General features: G+C 38.8%; 2 protein-coding genes across 2 annotated transcripts; one reads left to right on the forward strand and one right to left on the reverse strand.

Annotated features, from left to right (window-relative positions):
* Positions 1-2,294: 2,294 nt before the first annotated feature.
* Positions 2,295-8,362, reverse strand: LOC113172488 (E3 ubiquitin-protein ligase RNF126-like). Its single transcript, XM_026375471.2, is given in 10 exon segments — positions 2,295-3,390; positions 3,966-4,081; positions 4,407-4,500; positions 6,031-6,100; positions 6,222-6,290; positions 6,541-6,632; positions 6,634-6,777; positions 6,866-6,926; positions 7,011-7,069; positions 8,237-8,362. Coding segments are annotated over 10 exon segments (933 nt in total). The 5' UTR covers positions 8,312-8,362; the 3' UTR covers positions 2,295-3,237.
* A 968-nt stretch (positions 8,363-9,330) lies between these two features.
* sugp1 (SURP and G patch domain containing 1) lies at positions 9,331-16,412 on the forward strand. The gene is made up of 14 exons (XM_026374155.1): positions 9,331-9,446; positions 10,005-10,173; positions 10,318-10,421; positions 10,717-10,965; positions 11,116-11,239; positions 11,327-11,427; positions 12,189-12,312; positions 12,406-12,734; positions 13,025-13,131; positions 13,358-13,535; positions 13,645-13,751; positions 14,394-14,539; positions 15,253-15,382; positions 15,890-16,412. The coding sequence occupies exons 1-14, from the start codon at positions 9,428-9,430 to the stop codon at positions 15,914-15,916; spliced, it is 1,914 nt and encodes a 637-aa protein (XP_026229940.1). The 5' UTR covers positions 9,331-9,427; the 3' UTR covers positions 15,917-16,412.
* The last annotated feature ends 133 nt before the right edge of the window (positions 16,413-16,545 follow it).

The following is a 16,545-nucleotide window of genomic DNA, read 5'->3' on the forward strand; positions in this document are numbered from 1 at the left end:
GGGGTGGACGTGACTTCTTTGCATCTACTTTCACTAGTCACTGTGTCAGAGATGCTCAAGCATCAAACTAATTGAGCACTTTGACTGCGTCAAATGTCACTAAACTATTATCTTACGCAGCTCCTGATTCACTTCATGTGCATTTCCAACCGAGGCCTCTCAGTCATGACCTTTAGCTTGAATTCTCTCCCTTCATTATTTGCATGGAGCAGCTTCATCTAAATAACCACACAGAAATAGACGCTTAACGTGTTCCCAGTCACCGGACAGTGCAACATTAAAAGTTCAATCACCACGTGTTAATGAAGACTCAAATGATGTCATATGTCTAGAAGGTGTTTTCAATGACAACCTCTTTGAATTGATGTCACTCTTCCTTCGTGTTTAGTGCACCCTAGTGGCCACACAGAGGGAGCACAGAAGGTGGAACACAAATGTTTTGTGATGCTGATACAACAGAGGCCTCACAGGCCGGTGGTCACACAGAGGAACAGTCTGGTTTGTTGTGTTAGTTTTCAGTGAGTTAGAACTAAAAATATGAACTACTGAAGGTATACTTTAGTATTCAGAGTCAGTTTAGCAAGCAACAGCTTAGTTCATGCAGACAGCACCTGTAACATGAGTCAGCAGAGGTACTAATGTACTGTATTGCACACACTGACAGAAGGATTTACCAAGTCGCTGAACGTTTATTTCACAGCGATAGAATGACACAGAGTCAGCATCACCGACAGCCTTTTAAGTGCTCTGGATTGAACTGCACAATATGAGCATAAAAACAGGGCTCCCACATGTGTAGTGCAGTAGTGACTGTATCACCATAAGACCATATTCTGAATACATGTTTGTGCCCATAGCCAAACTACAGTGCACAGCCTTACTAACCTACACGCTGAAGATACAGGCCGAGATAATCGAGTGCCCTGTCACTGGAGAACAGATTACAGTAAGTAGCTAGCCCATTTTCTATGATCTAGTTTTGGTTGAGTCTAATTTTGGTCACATATGTAAATCCTAGTTTTATTTTACACACAAAAACTCACATAGGCAAAAAGGTACAGTTTCCAATAGTATCATGTCTCCTAAATACTTAAATAAAAATTCAGAGAAGTTAGTGCCAAATGTTCTTTCTGCAAACTCCTGTCAGTAAATCACCCTGTCATTTTGTTTACATTTCTCCTACATTTAATTTTTTACTTTTGCCACATTATCACTGACTAATGTTGGAAGCCTACTACATATGGCAGTTAAAGAACTCCAGACGTGTAGGCAAGTGGCGACGGTATGAATGGCCCAGAAACATGTTGTTACACAGGAGCAGAAACCACCTCCTAATGGGGTTTTACCATTAATCAAAGTGAAAAGTGTTAACCTATATAGAGAAGATTAATTGACGACCTTTATTGGTGTGGAGCACCAGACAAATATCCTGAACTAGTAAAACAAATGAGAGGACAACATGAAATCACAAGCTCTGCATGTCTTTTCCTCAGTAACAAATTACAGCAGCATTTCTTAACAGCTTTTTATATTTGCAGTGGGTGGTAACACCACCTCTATTTGCATTGGCAACTTTAGTAGTCTCAGCAGTATAAATTTAACTTATTTCTATTTATTTGAATATGAAAACCTAACAGGTTGTTGATCTGGTGACTCAGCCACCACCTGCTTGTTAAAATATGCTATTCATTTCTGGGCTCCCTGTGTGACGATAAACACGTCTTGGTTGCACTTGGACCACTTCAAGGTAAGCACGGCACGATGCTTACTTTTAGAGAGAACTTTTCTTTTCTGGGTACATTTTTATCAACATCAATTTCAGTTCAGTTTTGTCACAGCTCAAAATAAAGCGGAATTCTGCTGATTAAGTTAAAGACATACAGCACCTATTTAAAGCGTTTGAGGGTTTTATCCATTCTATTTATGGCAGATAAAGGCATGTTTACATGGCCTGAAATCTGCTGAAACCGCAAAGATGACCTGAATTTGACAAATTATGTGACTGAATTACGAGTGCTCCTTTTTAACAGGGTGGCTATAAAAGTATTTTTGCATTAGAAATTCATTTTCACTTAGGATCCTGTTTTGTTGATCAGTGTAAAAGAGACTCTTTGGTGAGAGAGAAACAGGTGAGAAACATTTTTCTTGTTTCCCTTTTTAGCAAGTAAATGTAAGTAAACTGTGTTCATCCTCCTGCATATATGGAACAGCCGACTTGTGGATAATTTAGTCATACCTCGTGCTTCCAATTAAATTACCAGTGTTGAAACCGCACATCAACTGCAACCTCAAAATCTGTTTGTTTTAGCACTTTATTGTGTATTGTGTTACAAAAAAAGTAGTTAATAAAATAATAAACACTTGTTTGGTGAAACATGTTTGGCCAACTCCATAGAGGTAAGATAATCCCATGCCTCTTCTTAATGTCTTGTTTATATATTGCTCAATTTGTGCCTTGGGCAAGGGTTCAAATAAGTACATTTGTGAAATGTTTCACTTGAGGAATAAAAACCGTTGTGAGGATCTTTACCCTGTCAAGATACACAAAATACACTGGATCAAGCTCTAATGAAGAAATAGAGAGAGACTCTAATAAAAACAAAATCCACCCCTGAAGGAGAAAGATTTTTTTTGTTCAGTAGCTTACTCAATTTCACATTTTCAACATCACAATTTGGTGCAAAATGTTTAAAAAGGTGCAATTAAATAAAAATCTGCTGCATACACCCAGTTTCCTTTCCACAAGGTTGATCCATTAACTGTACAGTGGCTGACAGTTCAAAATGAATTCTCTATCTACAGATCTATGGACTCTGCACCACTACAATCTTTTTTTAAAAAGAGCTTTTTATATATAAAATATGTCTCTGCCTTGTGGCAAAGACATGTCTCCATCAAAAAGCGATCTATTCTGGCTCAAACTCTGCTCCAGTTCTGATCACAATCACACCTTTATTATTATTCACATTCAATTCTGGTTTCTCCTTCAGCACTGCCAATACCCACCTCCTGAATCATTCTGTAACGACAGCAGCAGGAGCTGGACCCTGCATCCGTTCAGCACAAGCCGAAGGAATGACGGTTAATGGTCTGTGACAGATTCACAGTTCACCACAGCTCATACTGTCCCCTAGAATAGAGACAAACAACGGTCCTGGTATCAGCTGTAGAGGGGAGCCGTTGGGTCTCAATTGGGTTTGAGGTTTTCAGATGTGAGGTGGTGGTGACTGTAATAACCTACGAGTTTCTGGCAGCATTCTCATTGCTAGGTGAGCTAGGGGAGGAAGAAGAGGAGGAGGAAGGAGAGAAGTTCATTCCTGATAACCCTGGTGGGTCTGTGGCTGTGTTCTGTCCGCTAAGACTCTTCCTGCACACAGGACACGTATCGTGCTACAGGAGACAAAGAAAAGACAAAGTGATGTCACTATCAATACAAGAACAATGTCACATGACTGTTTTGTTCAGCGCAATTGATGGTCTCCAAATCTGCTACAGATGCAGCACAAATATTTTATTAGCCCAATGTCTGAATCATTCCACACATATGTTCCAGTAAAATGCATAGTCCCAATCTAATACTTTATTTTCCAATGTAATAGAACTGCACTAAGCATACTTTACATACATTACTTTAGCCTTAATTTCAGCCTAGCTGCTCAGCAGAAAGAAAAAACAAGAAACAACCCATATCCAAGTTTTACCTTAATAGTTACCCAATGGTATTGTAAGTTTCTTGTGTCATACAGCAAGATAATGACAGTTCAGACGTTTTAAACAGCACAATTTTTTGACAGATTTTCATTGTCAAAGAAACTGCTGAACTGGAAAGAACTTCATTAACCTACATCAAGAGTTTTCTTTTTTTGACCTAACACATGTTTTTTTGCTCACTGCTTGTATGTAGCAATTATACTCGGTTAGCAGAATGTGTGAATCTGAAGGACATCATCAATAGATGTACATACCTGTTCCAGCCATGGTACTATACAGTCATTGTGAAACAAATGATTGCATGGCAGTTGTCTAACGCTCTCCTCAACACTGTAGTCTTCTTTGCACACAGGGCACTCTAAACCAGCACCTGCACAAATAGAAAATTGTATAAACAACATGAAGAACTATATATATATATATATATATATATATATATATATATATATATATATATATATATATATATATATATATATACACACACACACACACATATACATATATGTATACTGAATGGCTTAAAGGCAATCGCAAACTGATTTGTTTTGATAATCTGTAGTGACGTATGAATGTATGAAGCCAGTACAAAAAACAATCCTGACCATAAAGATGAACTATTCATTTCTGTTCTAGGAGGAAAACCAAAAAAAGAAGCATAGTTGGTTCCGTTGCAGACTGATACACCAACTTACCCACATGTTCTTCTGTAATGGAAATAGTCGGTAAACTCTTTATCCTTTCTCTGTCTGCAGGAGGAGGACCTGTGTTCTCAAACTGGTTCAGTAACTGTAAATGAGAAAAAGCACTGTTGGAGTGACTGTCTTCCAGTATCTAAACTATGTGCATGAGATAAGGAGGACGTTTTATTTCCCAGCTGCAGTGGTACAATCTTGTAATACAGTGCTATTTCTTAGTAGGGCACTTTTGATATACATTGTCCATCCATAAAAAAGTCACACACCCTAATACACTGCTAAAAATGAAAGGGAACACATAATAAGTCCAATATAACTCCACGTCCATCACACTTCTGGGATATCAACCTGTCCAGATAGGAAGCAGCACTGGATGTGAATCAATTTCACCTGCTGTTGAGCAAATGGGACAGACAACAGGTGGAAATTAGAGGCAATTAGCAAGACAACCCCTATAAAGGAATGGTTCTGCAGGTGGTGGCTACTGACCCTTTCTCTGTCCTCTTTCTTTCTGGCTAATTTTTGGTCCCTTTTACACTTTGCCAGTGCGCTCACCACTAGAGGTAGCATAAGGCGGCGTCTGCAACCCACAGAAATTGCTGCGGTAGTGCAGCTCATCCAGGATGGCACATCAACGCGCACTGTGGCAAGAAGGTTTCCTGTATTTCCCAGCACAGTGTCAAGAGCATGGAGGAGATATGAGGAGACAGGCCTGTAAACCAGGAGACGAGGGGCCGTAGGAGGACAACAACCCAGCAGCATGACAGCTATCTGCTCCTTTGTGCAAGGAGGAACAGGAGGAGCACTGCAGAATGACCTCCAGCAGGTCACTAATGTGCATGTTTCTGCTCAAACTGATAGAAACAGATTCCATGAGAGTGGTATGAGGGCCCTGAGTTCACAAAGTGGGGCCTGCACTTACCGCCCAACGTGCAGGCCGATAGGCATTTGCCAGAGAACACTAGGATTGGCAGATTCACCATTGGCACCCTGTGCTCTTCATGGATGCAGCTGACCTCATTCTTTGGACACATAACGTTGCTGAACCTAGACCTGACCAACTGCAGCAACCCCAGATCATAGCACTGCCCCCACAGGCTTATATGGTAGGCACTAGGCATGATGGGTGCATCACTTCATCTCCCATCACTCTGGAACAGGGTAAACCTGGACTTATCAGACCACATGACCTTCTTCCATTGGACAGTTCTTAACCCAGTTTCAGGAGTTTATTCATTCTCCTTAGATATTTTTTTGCCTGATTCATGCCAATAATTTGACCTTTCTGAAACAGATGAACATCAAGCTACTTACTGCATCACTTGGGGTTAAATAATTTGTTGCCAGCTAAAAAACATAATCATCCACGCAGTAATTATTCAATGGGAGTTAAATCGAGGTGACTTTTTTGTTTGGGATGGATGATGTATATATAATGTTATAAAAAAATTTAGAAACTATTTTAGTTCTATGGAGCCTGGTATCTTTACATTGCAATATATTCAGTTTAAATATAATTAAAACACAATAAATTGATAATGATTCAACCATTTCAAGATCCAAACTGAAAAAGCCCTTAGCATTTAATATGCAGTTTTCAAAGTAAATAAACCTTTTGTACCTGTGTAATGATTGCATCTAGTCCATTGGCACCCCAAGCATAGTCCATTGGATTGGAATGTAGCATACCCCTGAAATACAGTGTAAACTAGTAAACAATAGCAAGTTAAAAACATTAAAATTGTTTTTAACACTTGCTAATACTTCCATGTTTCAAGTCATGGACTCATGCATCACAGTTCTTATGCTCACCATGGTCCCATCCCAATATTTGGCATTGCTGTAGGTGCTATGATTCCGTTTACAAGCTGCTGGATAATTCTGTATCAAGACATAAAAGCACAAAACAACACTTTCAACAGACGTTTGCTGAATTATACTAAGGAATTTAACTTGCCTTCTTGCCTAAATTATACATGGATAAAATGCCTGTACATATTTTACAACTGGTACATATTTTAGTAACGGGATCTTTTCTGTCAAGTTTATAGAGAAAACGCTTCTTATCAAAATTATATTACTACCCCACAGCAAACCTCCTACACACAGCCCTCTGCTGAAAATGTCTCACCCCTCTAATGTGGGCACTCCTTCATGGCGCGTACCCTGTCGTCGAGGAATGTGTCGACCCCGTGGCTGTCTTGCACTATATCTTTGCCGTGACTGCCATTTCCCGTTCTCTCCTGTTCTCCGTTTCTCTGTTGTCCTCTGTAGGTAGTCGCACTCGAAGGTCAAAGTTTTCATCAAAAATTCCAAGGGCAAACGGACCATACCCAGAGGGAAATGTGAATAAGTGTTGATCCATATTCTAGCAGAAAAGACAGATGCTATTTCACATCATCGTTCAACTTGCACCACATCTTTATATGTCAGCTGCTTTTGTGAATCCTACTAACCTCAGATACTGGGCGGTTCTGATCACTGGTGTTGGATGTGGATGCAGACCCATTTTCACTACTGCAAGATAGTGATGAAAGTGAAAAAGCTACGTCTCAGAAATCAATTTAAATATAATTTAAGGTCAGGAGACGCAGGACATACCCTCTATCCTCAGGCAGTTCCTCAATGAAGCCAGATTCACAGCATGGACATGTGTATTCCTACAGTGAAAATATAAATGTCAATATCTAGTATCAGAATCAGCGAATCAATGTTAATGTGAAGATCTAGTGTAATCACTACCCTTCACTACAGATGTACTTACTCACACTGCATTTAGTGCGTTTAGGGTTTAGCAAATGTCATATCCAGTGAATTACACATTGTGAGCATTCCTATACTTGTATTTTGCTGGACTATTGCTAATTTAAGTTACTTAGGATACAAAAAACTTTTACTCCACTACATTTATTTACATTTTAGTCTTAATACAAATTATAACATTTACATTTAGTCATTGGGCAGATGCTTTTATCCAAAGCGACTTACAAGTGAGGTACAAGGCAAAGGCAGGGTAAGCATGTACGTATGGCTTCAACTTGAATAAATAATTTAAAGTGGTACTTCTACTGTATAGTGGAATACTTCTGAGGCTTGCACTTCTACTTGAGTATTGAGAGTACTCTTACCACCCTCGATCCTGTCACACAGGTAAGCAGCTGGCTGCCTGTCCATAAAGTAGCTGTTACTGTACCATTCAAGAAGCTTCCCATGAATAGCTTGGCAACAGACTGCTGTGGCAGGCAGGCTGTTGTCAACACAGTATGTTAGGAGCATAAAACTGAGCTTTACATATAAGTGATATTGTGCAAGTTTTACCACACTTTGAGGGACAACCACAATAAGCTAAGGGTCCGTTGTGAGAAATAAATCTCTTGTTGAGATTTAATATTAGCTAACTAAATACGATTCATTAAATCAGAGCCATAATGTGTTAATCCCCCCCTGAGATAAATTATATAGGACTAACAAGTGAAATACGTGTCCTGCTGTTAGCTAGCTTGTTAGCGTTAAACATCACAACGACAAGACCTGTCAAGCTTTATTAGACAGCTTCATCTAGCTGCTACTGAGCATGGTGCTACACAGCTTAAATTAAATGTCTAAATCACAATAACACAACGTGAGATTACCCGTCAACTTAATTAAGACTTAACAACCACTCTTGACCGTTGTTGCCTGTGGAGCTAACTAACGTTAACTAGCGTAGCTGAGCAGCAGCACTGTGGATCGACATGACGGGCTGAGCAACGTTACCACACACCCATAAAACCTTAATAAGCTCGAATGTCATTTCCCATTCTTCAAGCAAGTAAATGTTGCCTTACCGGTAAACGTGGACTAATCTCTGCTGAACACCGGTGACAAAAAAACCGGCAGGGCCGTGGGGGAGCTTCAGCCATTTCTAAGCAGGAGAGCAGGTCGTACGGTACGGACGGGAAGCGACAAGGGACAACAACACCTGACTCCTGCAACGAGAAAGACAAGACGGAAGACTTCCGGTTTGTTATTGTCCTTTAAAATAAAAGCCCTAACTGTTGTCTGAAAGAGACCTCCAGCACCAGCAGGAGCACCACTTGTAATTCTCGACTCAAATTTAAATACTGAGTTTATGCTGTAAAGTTCAAGTAAAAAAAAAAAAAAACCCAAGCACTTCACTACAAATGAATGTTGCTGAAAACATAAATGGGCAAGACTTGTCGAGATTTGTTTAAAAAACTTTGACAGGTGCAAGATGAGACAGATTATGATTATTATTAAAATTAGATTAGAATAAATTAGACAGGAATTTGCAGAAGGGCTTCTATCATTAGTTGATCATATTTTGTACTAAGAATCTCTTTTACTACATCTGTAAGTCACTAGTAAGCTGTTGGATAAATGTAGTAGGGGTAAAATGTAAAGTAAATGGAAATACTCCAGTAGTGGTACCTCAATACTGTAGGTAAGTACAATATTTGAGTAAATGTGCTTATACTTAAAACTGCTACCATTCAATAAATAGTAATGATAAACCTGTTTGTTGTTTTAGACACTTGATAAATTGTAAATGTGTCCCTTAAACTGTAGTTTTAGTGGAATAATCTGAAAATACAATAACTTAAAAGGTTTATTAGTTATATGCAATGCGATTTTTTATGTTGCTATAAACCCTTGTTTTGTCAACATTTAGTTTATGTATTGAACCTGTCAGCTATAATGTGGATCAGCACAACATTGCTAAACTAATTAGGGCAGCAAACACGTCACATGTTACATTGCAAGGAGGTTGTAGTAAACTGTATGTTGTCTTATAGGGCTGTCGTACTAGTAAAAAAAAAATACTATGCAAAAAAAGACGTCTAGTATTCACTGTGCAAAAATATCTCATAATCTCACCTTGTACGGTAGTGCTTTTATTTTGTACCACCAACGGAAGTCGGATTGTATGCCAGGTTACAGAGCTTCTTCAGTGAACAGTGAGAGGCCTTATTTTTTGATCACTGTTTTCGAAATATATTTTTCTACCTGCTACGGCCATGGACTTCAGCGATGCAGGTAATTGTTTAAGTTGAATTTGACTCAGGCGGTTATGCTAAATAACTACCAGCTACCCTCAAAGACTTAACGCTAGCTAAGCTAACATGTTCGTTCGTTGTCTAGCTAGCTTATGCAGCCGTGCTAAAAAGTTAACGTTACCATTTATCACTGTTTGCATTGTAGTTATAACTCAACAAACTACATTCTTTTTTAAACCTTACATCATGTAATATAATCATCCACATTTATATCCACATTTACGTGACTGTGTGGCTTAAGCCATTGAAAGGTGTTTATTTTGTTGTTAAGGGCTAACTACGTTTGAAAGCTACGTTACAATACTAGCTAGCCACACAATCAACGCTACCTACTATAACTGTACGATATTGTTTTCTGCCTGTAAGGGCTTGATATATATACATATCTATTAAAGCAAAATCATAAATCGGAGACCATGACAAGTGCATTCCGCGCAGCTGTATAAAACTCTTGCTCCTGTCATGTATTTCCTCAAGGGGATCAATAAGGTATGTCATTATTGTTCCATTCATTGCATTTTCACTTTATTCCTTTTAGGGCGAGGGGGGTGGAAGTCCAAGCCTGTCCAACCACAGAAAAACAAGATGAACATGAATATACTCCGTCAAGAAAAACTTATAGCTCAGAAGAAGAAGGAGATTGAAGCCAAATTAGCAGAGCAAGCAAAAACGAATGTGCAAACGACAAATAAGCCTGAGCCTTCAAGGTAACATTTACTCATGATCCTGTAAATGGTCAGAAACATGTGAGAATTAAATAAATAGGATTGATTTTATCTTTCCAGTGGATATGTGGGGTACAGCTGAGCGTTTTTTGTTCTTTTAACACTAACTGTGACTTGTCCCAATAGTTTGCCCAGTCTTCAAGGAGCATCCTCAAACAAGTTTGCAAATGATGGAAGTTTCCTACAGCAGTTCATGAAGATGCAGAAGGAGAGATCCAACAATGTGCCTGGTTAGTGTCTCAATCTGCACCAAAAGATTGTTTTTGTCATTTTTGTCCCAAAAGTAAAAGTTAGTAGTTTTTGTAGTTTGGTTTATGTAAAAGATTAATATAAACAGGTCCTTCACAACTCTACTCTGTGTAGGAGGTTGTGGTTCTTTAAGTAACAAGGGATCTGGGTTTGAATGTCATGGACATAACCTTACTTGTGTTGATTATCTGCCAAATATTGAGAATAATAACATTTAGAAGAAATAGTACTATTTTATGTACCCTGTTTCATACTCTCTCTTTCAACTCTCACTAGGTTCCACCAGTGATAGCAAAACTCCTTCAACACCGTCTTCATTGTCAGGAGGAAACACACTTCCAAAAAAGAGCATTCTTATTGGAAAGCGACCTGGCCTTGGAGTCAGTAGCATGCTTAATCAGTTCAAAAGCTACTCACAACCCAAGAAGAATGTTGGTCTTAGCCAGAGGCCAAGTGTGTTTTGCTCTCCAGATGAAGAAGATGAGGAAGAAGAAACCGATTACTCCAAATTCTTAGATATGAAAGGTAATTCAAGGCCTTTGTCAGGATTTCTCAGAAATCCATGGCTTGGACAGTATAGTGTGTTTTCTGTGTACTTCAGTAGTACAGTTGCCTTCTGACATGCATTTTGTCATGGCTACCCCTATAGTAAATGTACTCATAGTTTGCTTAAAGTCTCTCCCCCAGAGGATTCAGACACCAGACTTATTATCGACAAGATGGCCTCTTTTGTGGCAGAGGGTGGACCTGAGCTGGAGAAAAAAGCCAAAGAGGACTACAAGGACAATCCTGTTTTCTCGTAAGTATGAATGTCATTTTAGCTTATGCAAACCTATTTTACTCAGAGTATGGTCAGACAGTTTTCAACTGTTATATTGCCTTTCAGATTTTTGTATGATAAGAGCAGCGTGGAGTATCTCTACTACAAGAACAAAGTTGCAGAATTGAGAAAGGACATGCTAAAACCTGAGAATCCATCTGATAATGGTAAGACTACCACTTTTCAACCTTTTTTTAACTCTGTTTTCTCTTTTTATGTACTGTAATAGAGTTTCTAACTGAACATTTAAGATGACCTGAACAGGAACAACCTGAAACTTCTCATTGTCTCTTTGAGGTCTCTACCTTGACTGAAACTGTGTTACTGAGAAGTATTTAGTTGCATTGTAAAAGTAGAGGCAAAACACATGCATGCTGGTTTTAAAGACCACATGCCATACAAAAATAAATACTGGTTAATTTACTAACCTGGTTCTGGTGCACCATCAAACTAGTTATTATTTTAGGATGTGCAGATACAGTACAGGCTGTGACTTTAAATGTAAATTAGTTTCTGTCTTTTTCTCATGGGTTTTAATAAACTGTACTGGTTTTAGGATTGCACTAAAAGATATAAACGGCATACTACCTTTTAGTAAACTGTAAAATTCATATCAAGATTTTAAAGAGAGAGTAAAGACTCCAGTCTGTAATCATGCACAACATTATGTATGTAGATACAAGTTTTACAGTGTAGCCATAATTTATGTAATAAAGCCTCTCTGGGCTTTATTTGTACTTTATTTGTTACAGTAAAAACCTCACATCCATACAGTTCCCCATTCACCACCCGTGTCCACCTTGCTCCTCCTCCCTCCTTCCTCTTCTTATCCCCTATTGGCTCTAGACTGGTGGTGTGTGAGGGCCATTTCAATACGGTACAGTAGTAGAGTGTGAATTGAGTCCCAGTACTGATAGGCTGCTTAAAGTCTCCCCCCCAGTGGACGCGGAAACCCAGCAGGTGGCTGAGAAGCTGGCCAGGTTTGTGGCGGAGGGTGGCCCCGAAGTCGAAGCCATCGCTGCTGAACGCAATCGTAACAACCCTGCCTTCAGGTCAGTCACTAGATATGTTATTGTATTTTCTAATGGTGACACTTCTTAAACTTTGCTTCGTTATGCACCTTAAATCTTCTGCCCCTCCTTCAGTTTTTTGTATGATCACCAAAGTCCAGCCTACCGCTACTACAAAGAGAAAGTACAGGAGTATGTAGCTGAAGCCTCCCAGAGCTCTTCAGTCCCAGCAGCAGAATCAAGAACAGACACTCAGCTACCAGCTGCTCCACCACTACAAGGAGTCCTCCCACCACTGAACCCAGCATCTCAAACACACATTCAAGAGTCAGAAACCCCACCTGTCAAACGGAAGCGAAAGAGCAGATGGGGATCTGAAGATGACAAAGTCGAATTGCCCCTTCCTTCCATCGTTGTTCCTCAGGAGATTAGTGTTCCAGATCCTAACGCACCCACTCTCTCTGGTACATGAACTTGTGTTTCACATACATGCACTGTACTAATGTGTATGTATATTTAATGTAGAATGTTCTTTTAAGGCATGAAATCAATTAACATTAAATCCAAATCTAATGTAATTGTAGTATCATTATGTTTTTCGAGCTGATAGAGCGTCTGTGACGAGTTCACAGAATATACTATTGTCAAAAAAAATGGGATGATCAGTTTAAATAAAGAGATAGGCATATCTTAATTGCTAAGTGTAATGTTTGCAAACTGATCCAGTAAATAAAGTCTGTTTTGTCTGTTCTAGCCCAAGAATTGAGAGGTCTTGGTTATAAAAAGGGGAAGCCTCTTGGTCTGGTTGGAGTGACAGAACTGTCTGAGGACCAGAAGAGACAACTCAAAGAACAACAAGAGGTAAGAACATGCAAAGTAAATGTATGTTTTAATTGATTTAATTGAGTTGATTATTCCTGAACTTCCTCCTTTTCTCTTTTTATTTTTTCAGTTTTGTCTCAAAATAACACATTGATAACTATTCAATTACATCTCAAAGTCAGGGTTATTAGGCCCTGTAATTAATTATCACTATACATATTCCTCAGAGTGAGATAATAGAAGATTTTGTCATTGACTCCTGTAGATGCAAGAGATGTATGACTTGATCATGAAGCACAAGCGCACAATGGCAGAGATGCAGTTGATGTGGGATAAGGCCATAAGAGATCACCAACATGAATACGACAGTGACGAAGATGTGGACCAGCAGGATGGCACCTGGGAGCATCGTCTCCGCAAGATGGAAATGGAAAAGACGCGGGGTAATGTTGACCACCAATATAGAGAACAGCGACACTGGCACTACTGATGTGTTATGTTCTGTTTTAATTAAAGTAAGTAGCTCAAAGCACCCCATTTCCACTTTTTTAGAGTGGGCAGAATCTCTGACAGAAATGGGTAAAGGAAAACACTTTATTGGAGACTTCTTGCCCCCCGAGGAGCTGGAGAAGTTTATGGAGACCTTCAAAGCACTCAAGGTGAGTTGATGATGTCGCTTGATCTCATTCCTAATAAGGTAGTATTTTTCTGTTTTTCAATTACAAGGACTCTTCATTTCTATCTCAAATTTGGGCTGGAGGTAGAGAGTTTTGAGGTAAATGAGTAGGCCCTAAATTCTAAAGAGAAGGCACAACAAGTAATTCACCAGGTTTCCTAGCGATCCTGTCCTCAGAGCAGCCATGTAGTATGCAAGTAAGGTCGAGGTCAATTTGAAACTGTAAACATGCCTCTATTTTCAAGCTACTTATTCAGGTCAAGGACGCTGTGGTAACCGCCACCAGTTAAACTTAATTTGTTGCAAATTCACTGCTAAGGTCAAATGAAGTTGAAAGGTGACCAGTAACCAGGATGTAACTGTTAAACAAGGCATTTGAGTGTACGTAAATATAAACAGAGTTAATAGCTTTTCTTGGAAAAATAAAATGCCTTTGTTTATTACACTAATCGAGGTTTTGTAGGTTGTACTTACACTAATAATGACCAATAGTATAAAGTAATCAGTGTTCATTCTTAACTATTTAAATCAACTCCATAATGGAAGGCAAACATGTTACTGGGGAAAGTTTACACTAACTTTGTGTGTGGCATGAATGCTCAATTTCAGTCTTCTTGACTTACAGGAGGGCAGAGACCCAGACTACTCAGAGTACAAAGAGTTTAAGTTGACAGTGGAGAATCTTGGTTTCCGTATGCTCATGAAGATGGGCTGGAAGGAAGGTGAAGGCCTCGGCAGTGAAGGACAGGGAATCAAGGCTCCTGTCAACAAGTGAGCATCCATCCTCTTTATTTCCCTTACAATGATGGGAGTGTTAATTTTGTCAACAAAAATTTTGATATCAAAATCTCTGTTCAGCAAACCAAAACGAATAAGTATGAGACAAAATAATTGTCTTATTTTCAGCAAACAAACTTGATCACATTGACCATTTGAAAACACTAAAGTTTATCTTCATCAGTTGCATGTATCCAGCTGAATGTGCAAATCCTCTTTATGTTCACACTGTCCATGAGCTTTCTCATCTTTTGGAAATCACAACTGCAAAAATCAGTAATATATCTGCACTTATCCTTCAGTACTTATACCGAAAGCCTAGGTGACCTTTAGTTAAAGGCATACATCAATTAGCCACCATATCAACTTCTCCTTGCGGTTTAAATCTTGGGGTAGACCAGTGTCTGCCCCATACACAGCAGCTGCGATCAACTGTCTATTATTATTCTGGCACCTGTTTAATTAAAATTAAACCACAAGATCAAACCACCACATCATGTTTTGTCTGATCACTCAGTTTAAAATTCACCATCATTTTCAGCATTTACTTCCAATAACAGGTGAATGTGAATGTATGTTTCAAAATACATTTATTACCATCTTCAAAGTGCTGCATCTAGCATCCTGTGAGCATTAACAATGGCTCTGCTCTTGTTAGACAGACCTGAATAGACAAACTAACTTTGAGTGTCTCTGTTTTACTCTAGGGGAACTACCGCTGTCAATGGAGGAGGGTTTGGAGTTGAACGTCCAGCTGAGCTCACAAAAAGTGATGATGAATATGACGCTTTTAGAAAGAGGATGATGCTAGCTTATCGCTTCAGACCCAATCCACTGGTAACGTCTAATATTGCTAATGTGCCATATTATGTTCTAATATATGATACAGTGTAGAAACCTATACCCAATGTTTAAGAAGAATAGTCCAGAATTTCTCCCAAATGTTGTGCAGGTCTAATCCACAGCTAGAGGAAATGCTTCCTCCAGGTTACTGCTGCCGAAGGTTGTTTTTTACCAGTTATTAAAACACTGTGTCACTAACTTTTTCTACCATCACTTTGGATGTTTAACGAGTCTGCCCAGTAAAGACATTAAATATCATGACTGCTTTTTATTTTAAGCTTAGAAATGCACTGTTAGTTGATATTTGTCACTTTGGCGAAGATCAGTTCACATTTCATGACAAATGTATGTAGAAAACTAGGAATATGCAACCTGTGCTATTACGTTTTCTTGCAAATGTATTAGTTATTCATTTAGTGTGCTGCTGATTCCCTCAACATGGTCATGTGTCATTTGCTTTCATATTTGATCTTAATCTAGTGTTTCTTTTTCTTTCCACAGAATAATCCACGGAGGCCATACTACTGATGTAAAGGACTGTTTCTGTTTATACTTCTTCTTGTTTATCATAACCAAAAGCTGGTTTCTCCAGTTACCACAGATCTGCTCAGTCGTGAAATGGATTCTGTTGCACAGTAGAACTTTTGAAAATTGAATATGTGCAGTTTGAATAGTTTGAAAGTAGTACAAAGATTGGTAAAGCTGTTATTTTTTAGGTTTGATTTGAGTTGGGGAAAAAAAATCATATTTTTAAAGTTTATTTAATAACAGTTTTCTATTAAATACTTTCACCATTTAAAAACATATATGCTCCCACACTATTTGACTTCCATGATGATTCACTCTTTTCTGTTGTCATTTTGTTCCCTTTCAAAGCTCGAGTTGACTTAATAACGGTTCAGTATTAGTACACCATCTTCTGTATAATTGTACTGATTAATTTTCTTTAACGAGCAGTAACTAAAAATTGCTTCTTTCATTGTGTATGTCAGTGTTCTCAATAAAAATGGCCACTTACAGAAAAGTGTTGTCACAGATGTCATATCAGATGTGTACTACTGTACTTGGAAACAAGCAGGAGCTAAGATAAACTTGCTTTCAGTTTGTGACGTGTACCAATTGCCATCAGTATTAATTTATGCATGACTTGGGACAGC

Source organism: Anabas testudineus, chromosome 17 (assembly GCF_900324465.2).
Source record: "Anabas testudineus chromosome 17, fAnaTes1.2, whole genome shotgun sequence".
NCBI lineage: Eukaryota > Metazoa > Chordata > Actinopteri > Anabantiformes > Anabantidae > Anabas > Anabas testudineus.

Excerpts from the sequence above, each read along its gene's own strand:
- sugp1 (XM_026374155.1), top strand. Across the intron at positions 10,174-10,317 it reads AATAAGCCTGAGCCTTCAAG|TTTGCCCAGTCTTCAAGGAG; the intron begins GTAACATTTACT and ends TTGTCCCAATAG. Across the intron at positions 10,966-11,115 it reads CAAATTCTTAGATATGAAAG|TCTCTCCCCCAGAGGATTCA; the intron begins GTAATTCAAGGC and ends GTTTGCTTAAAG.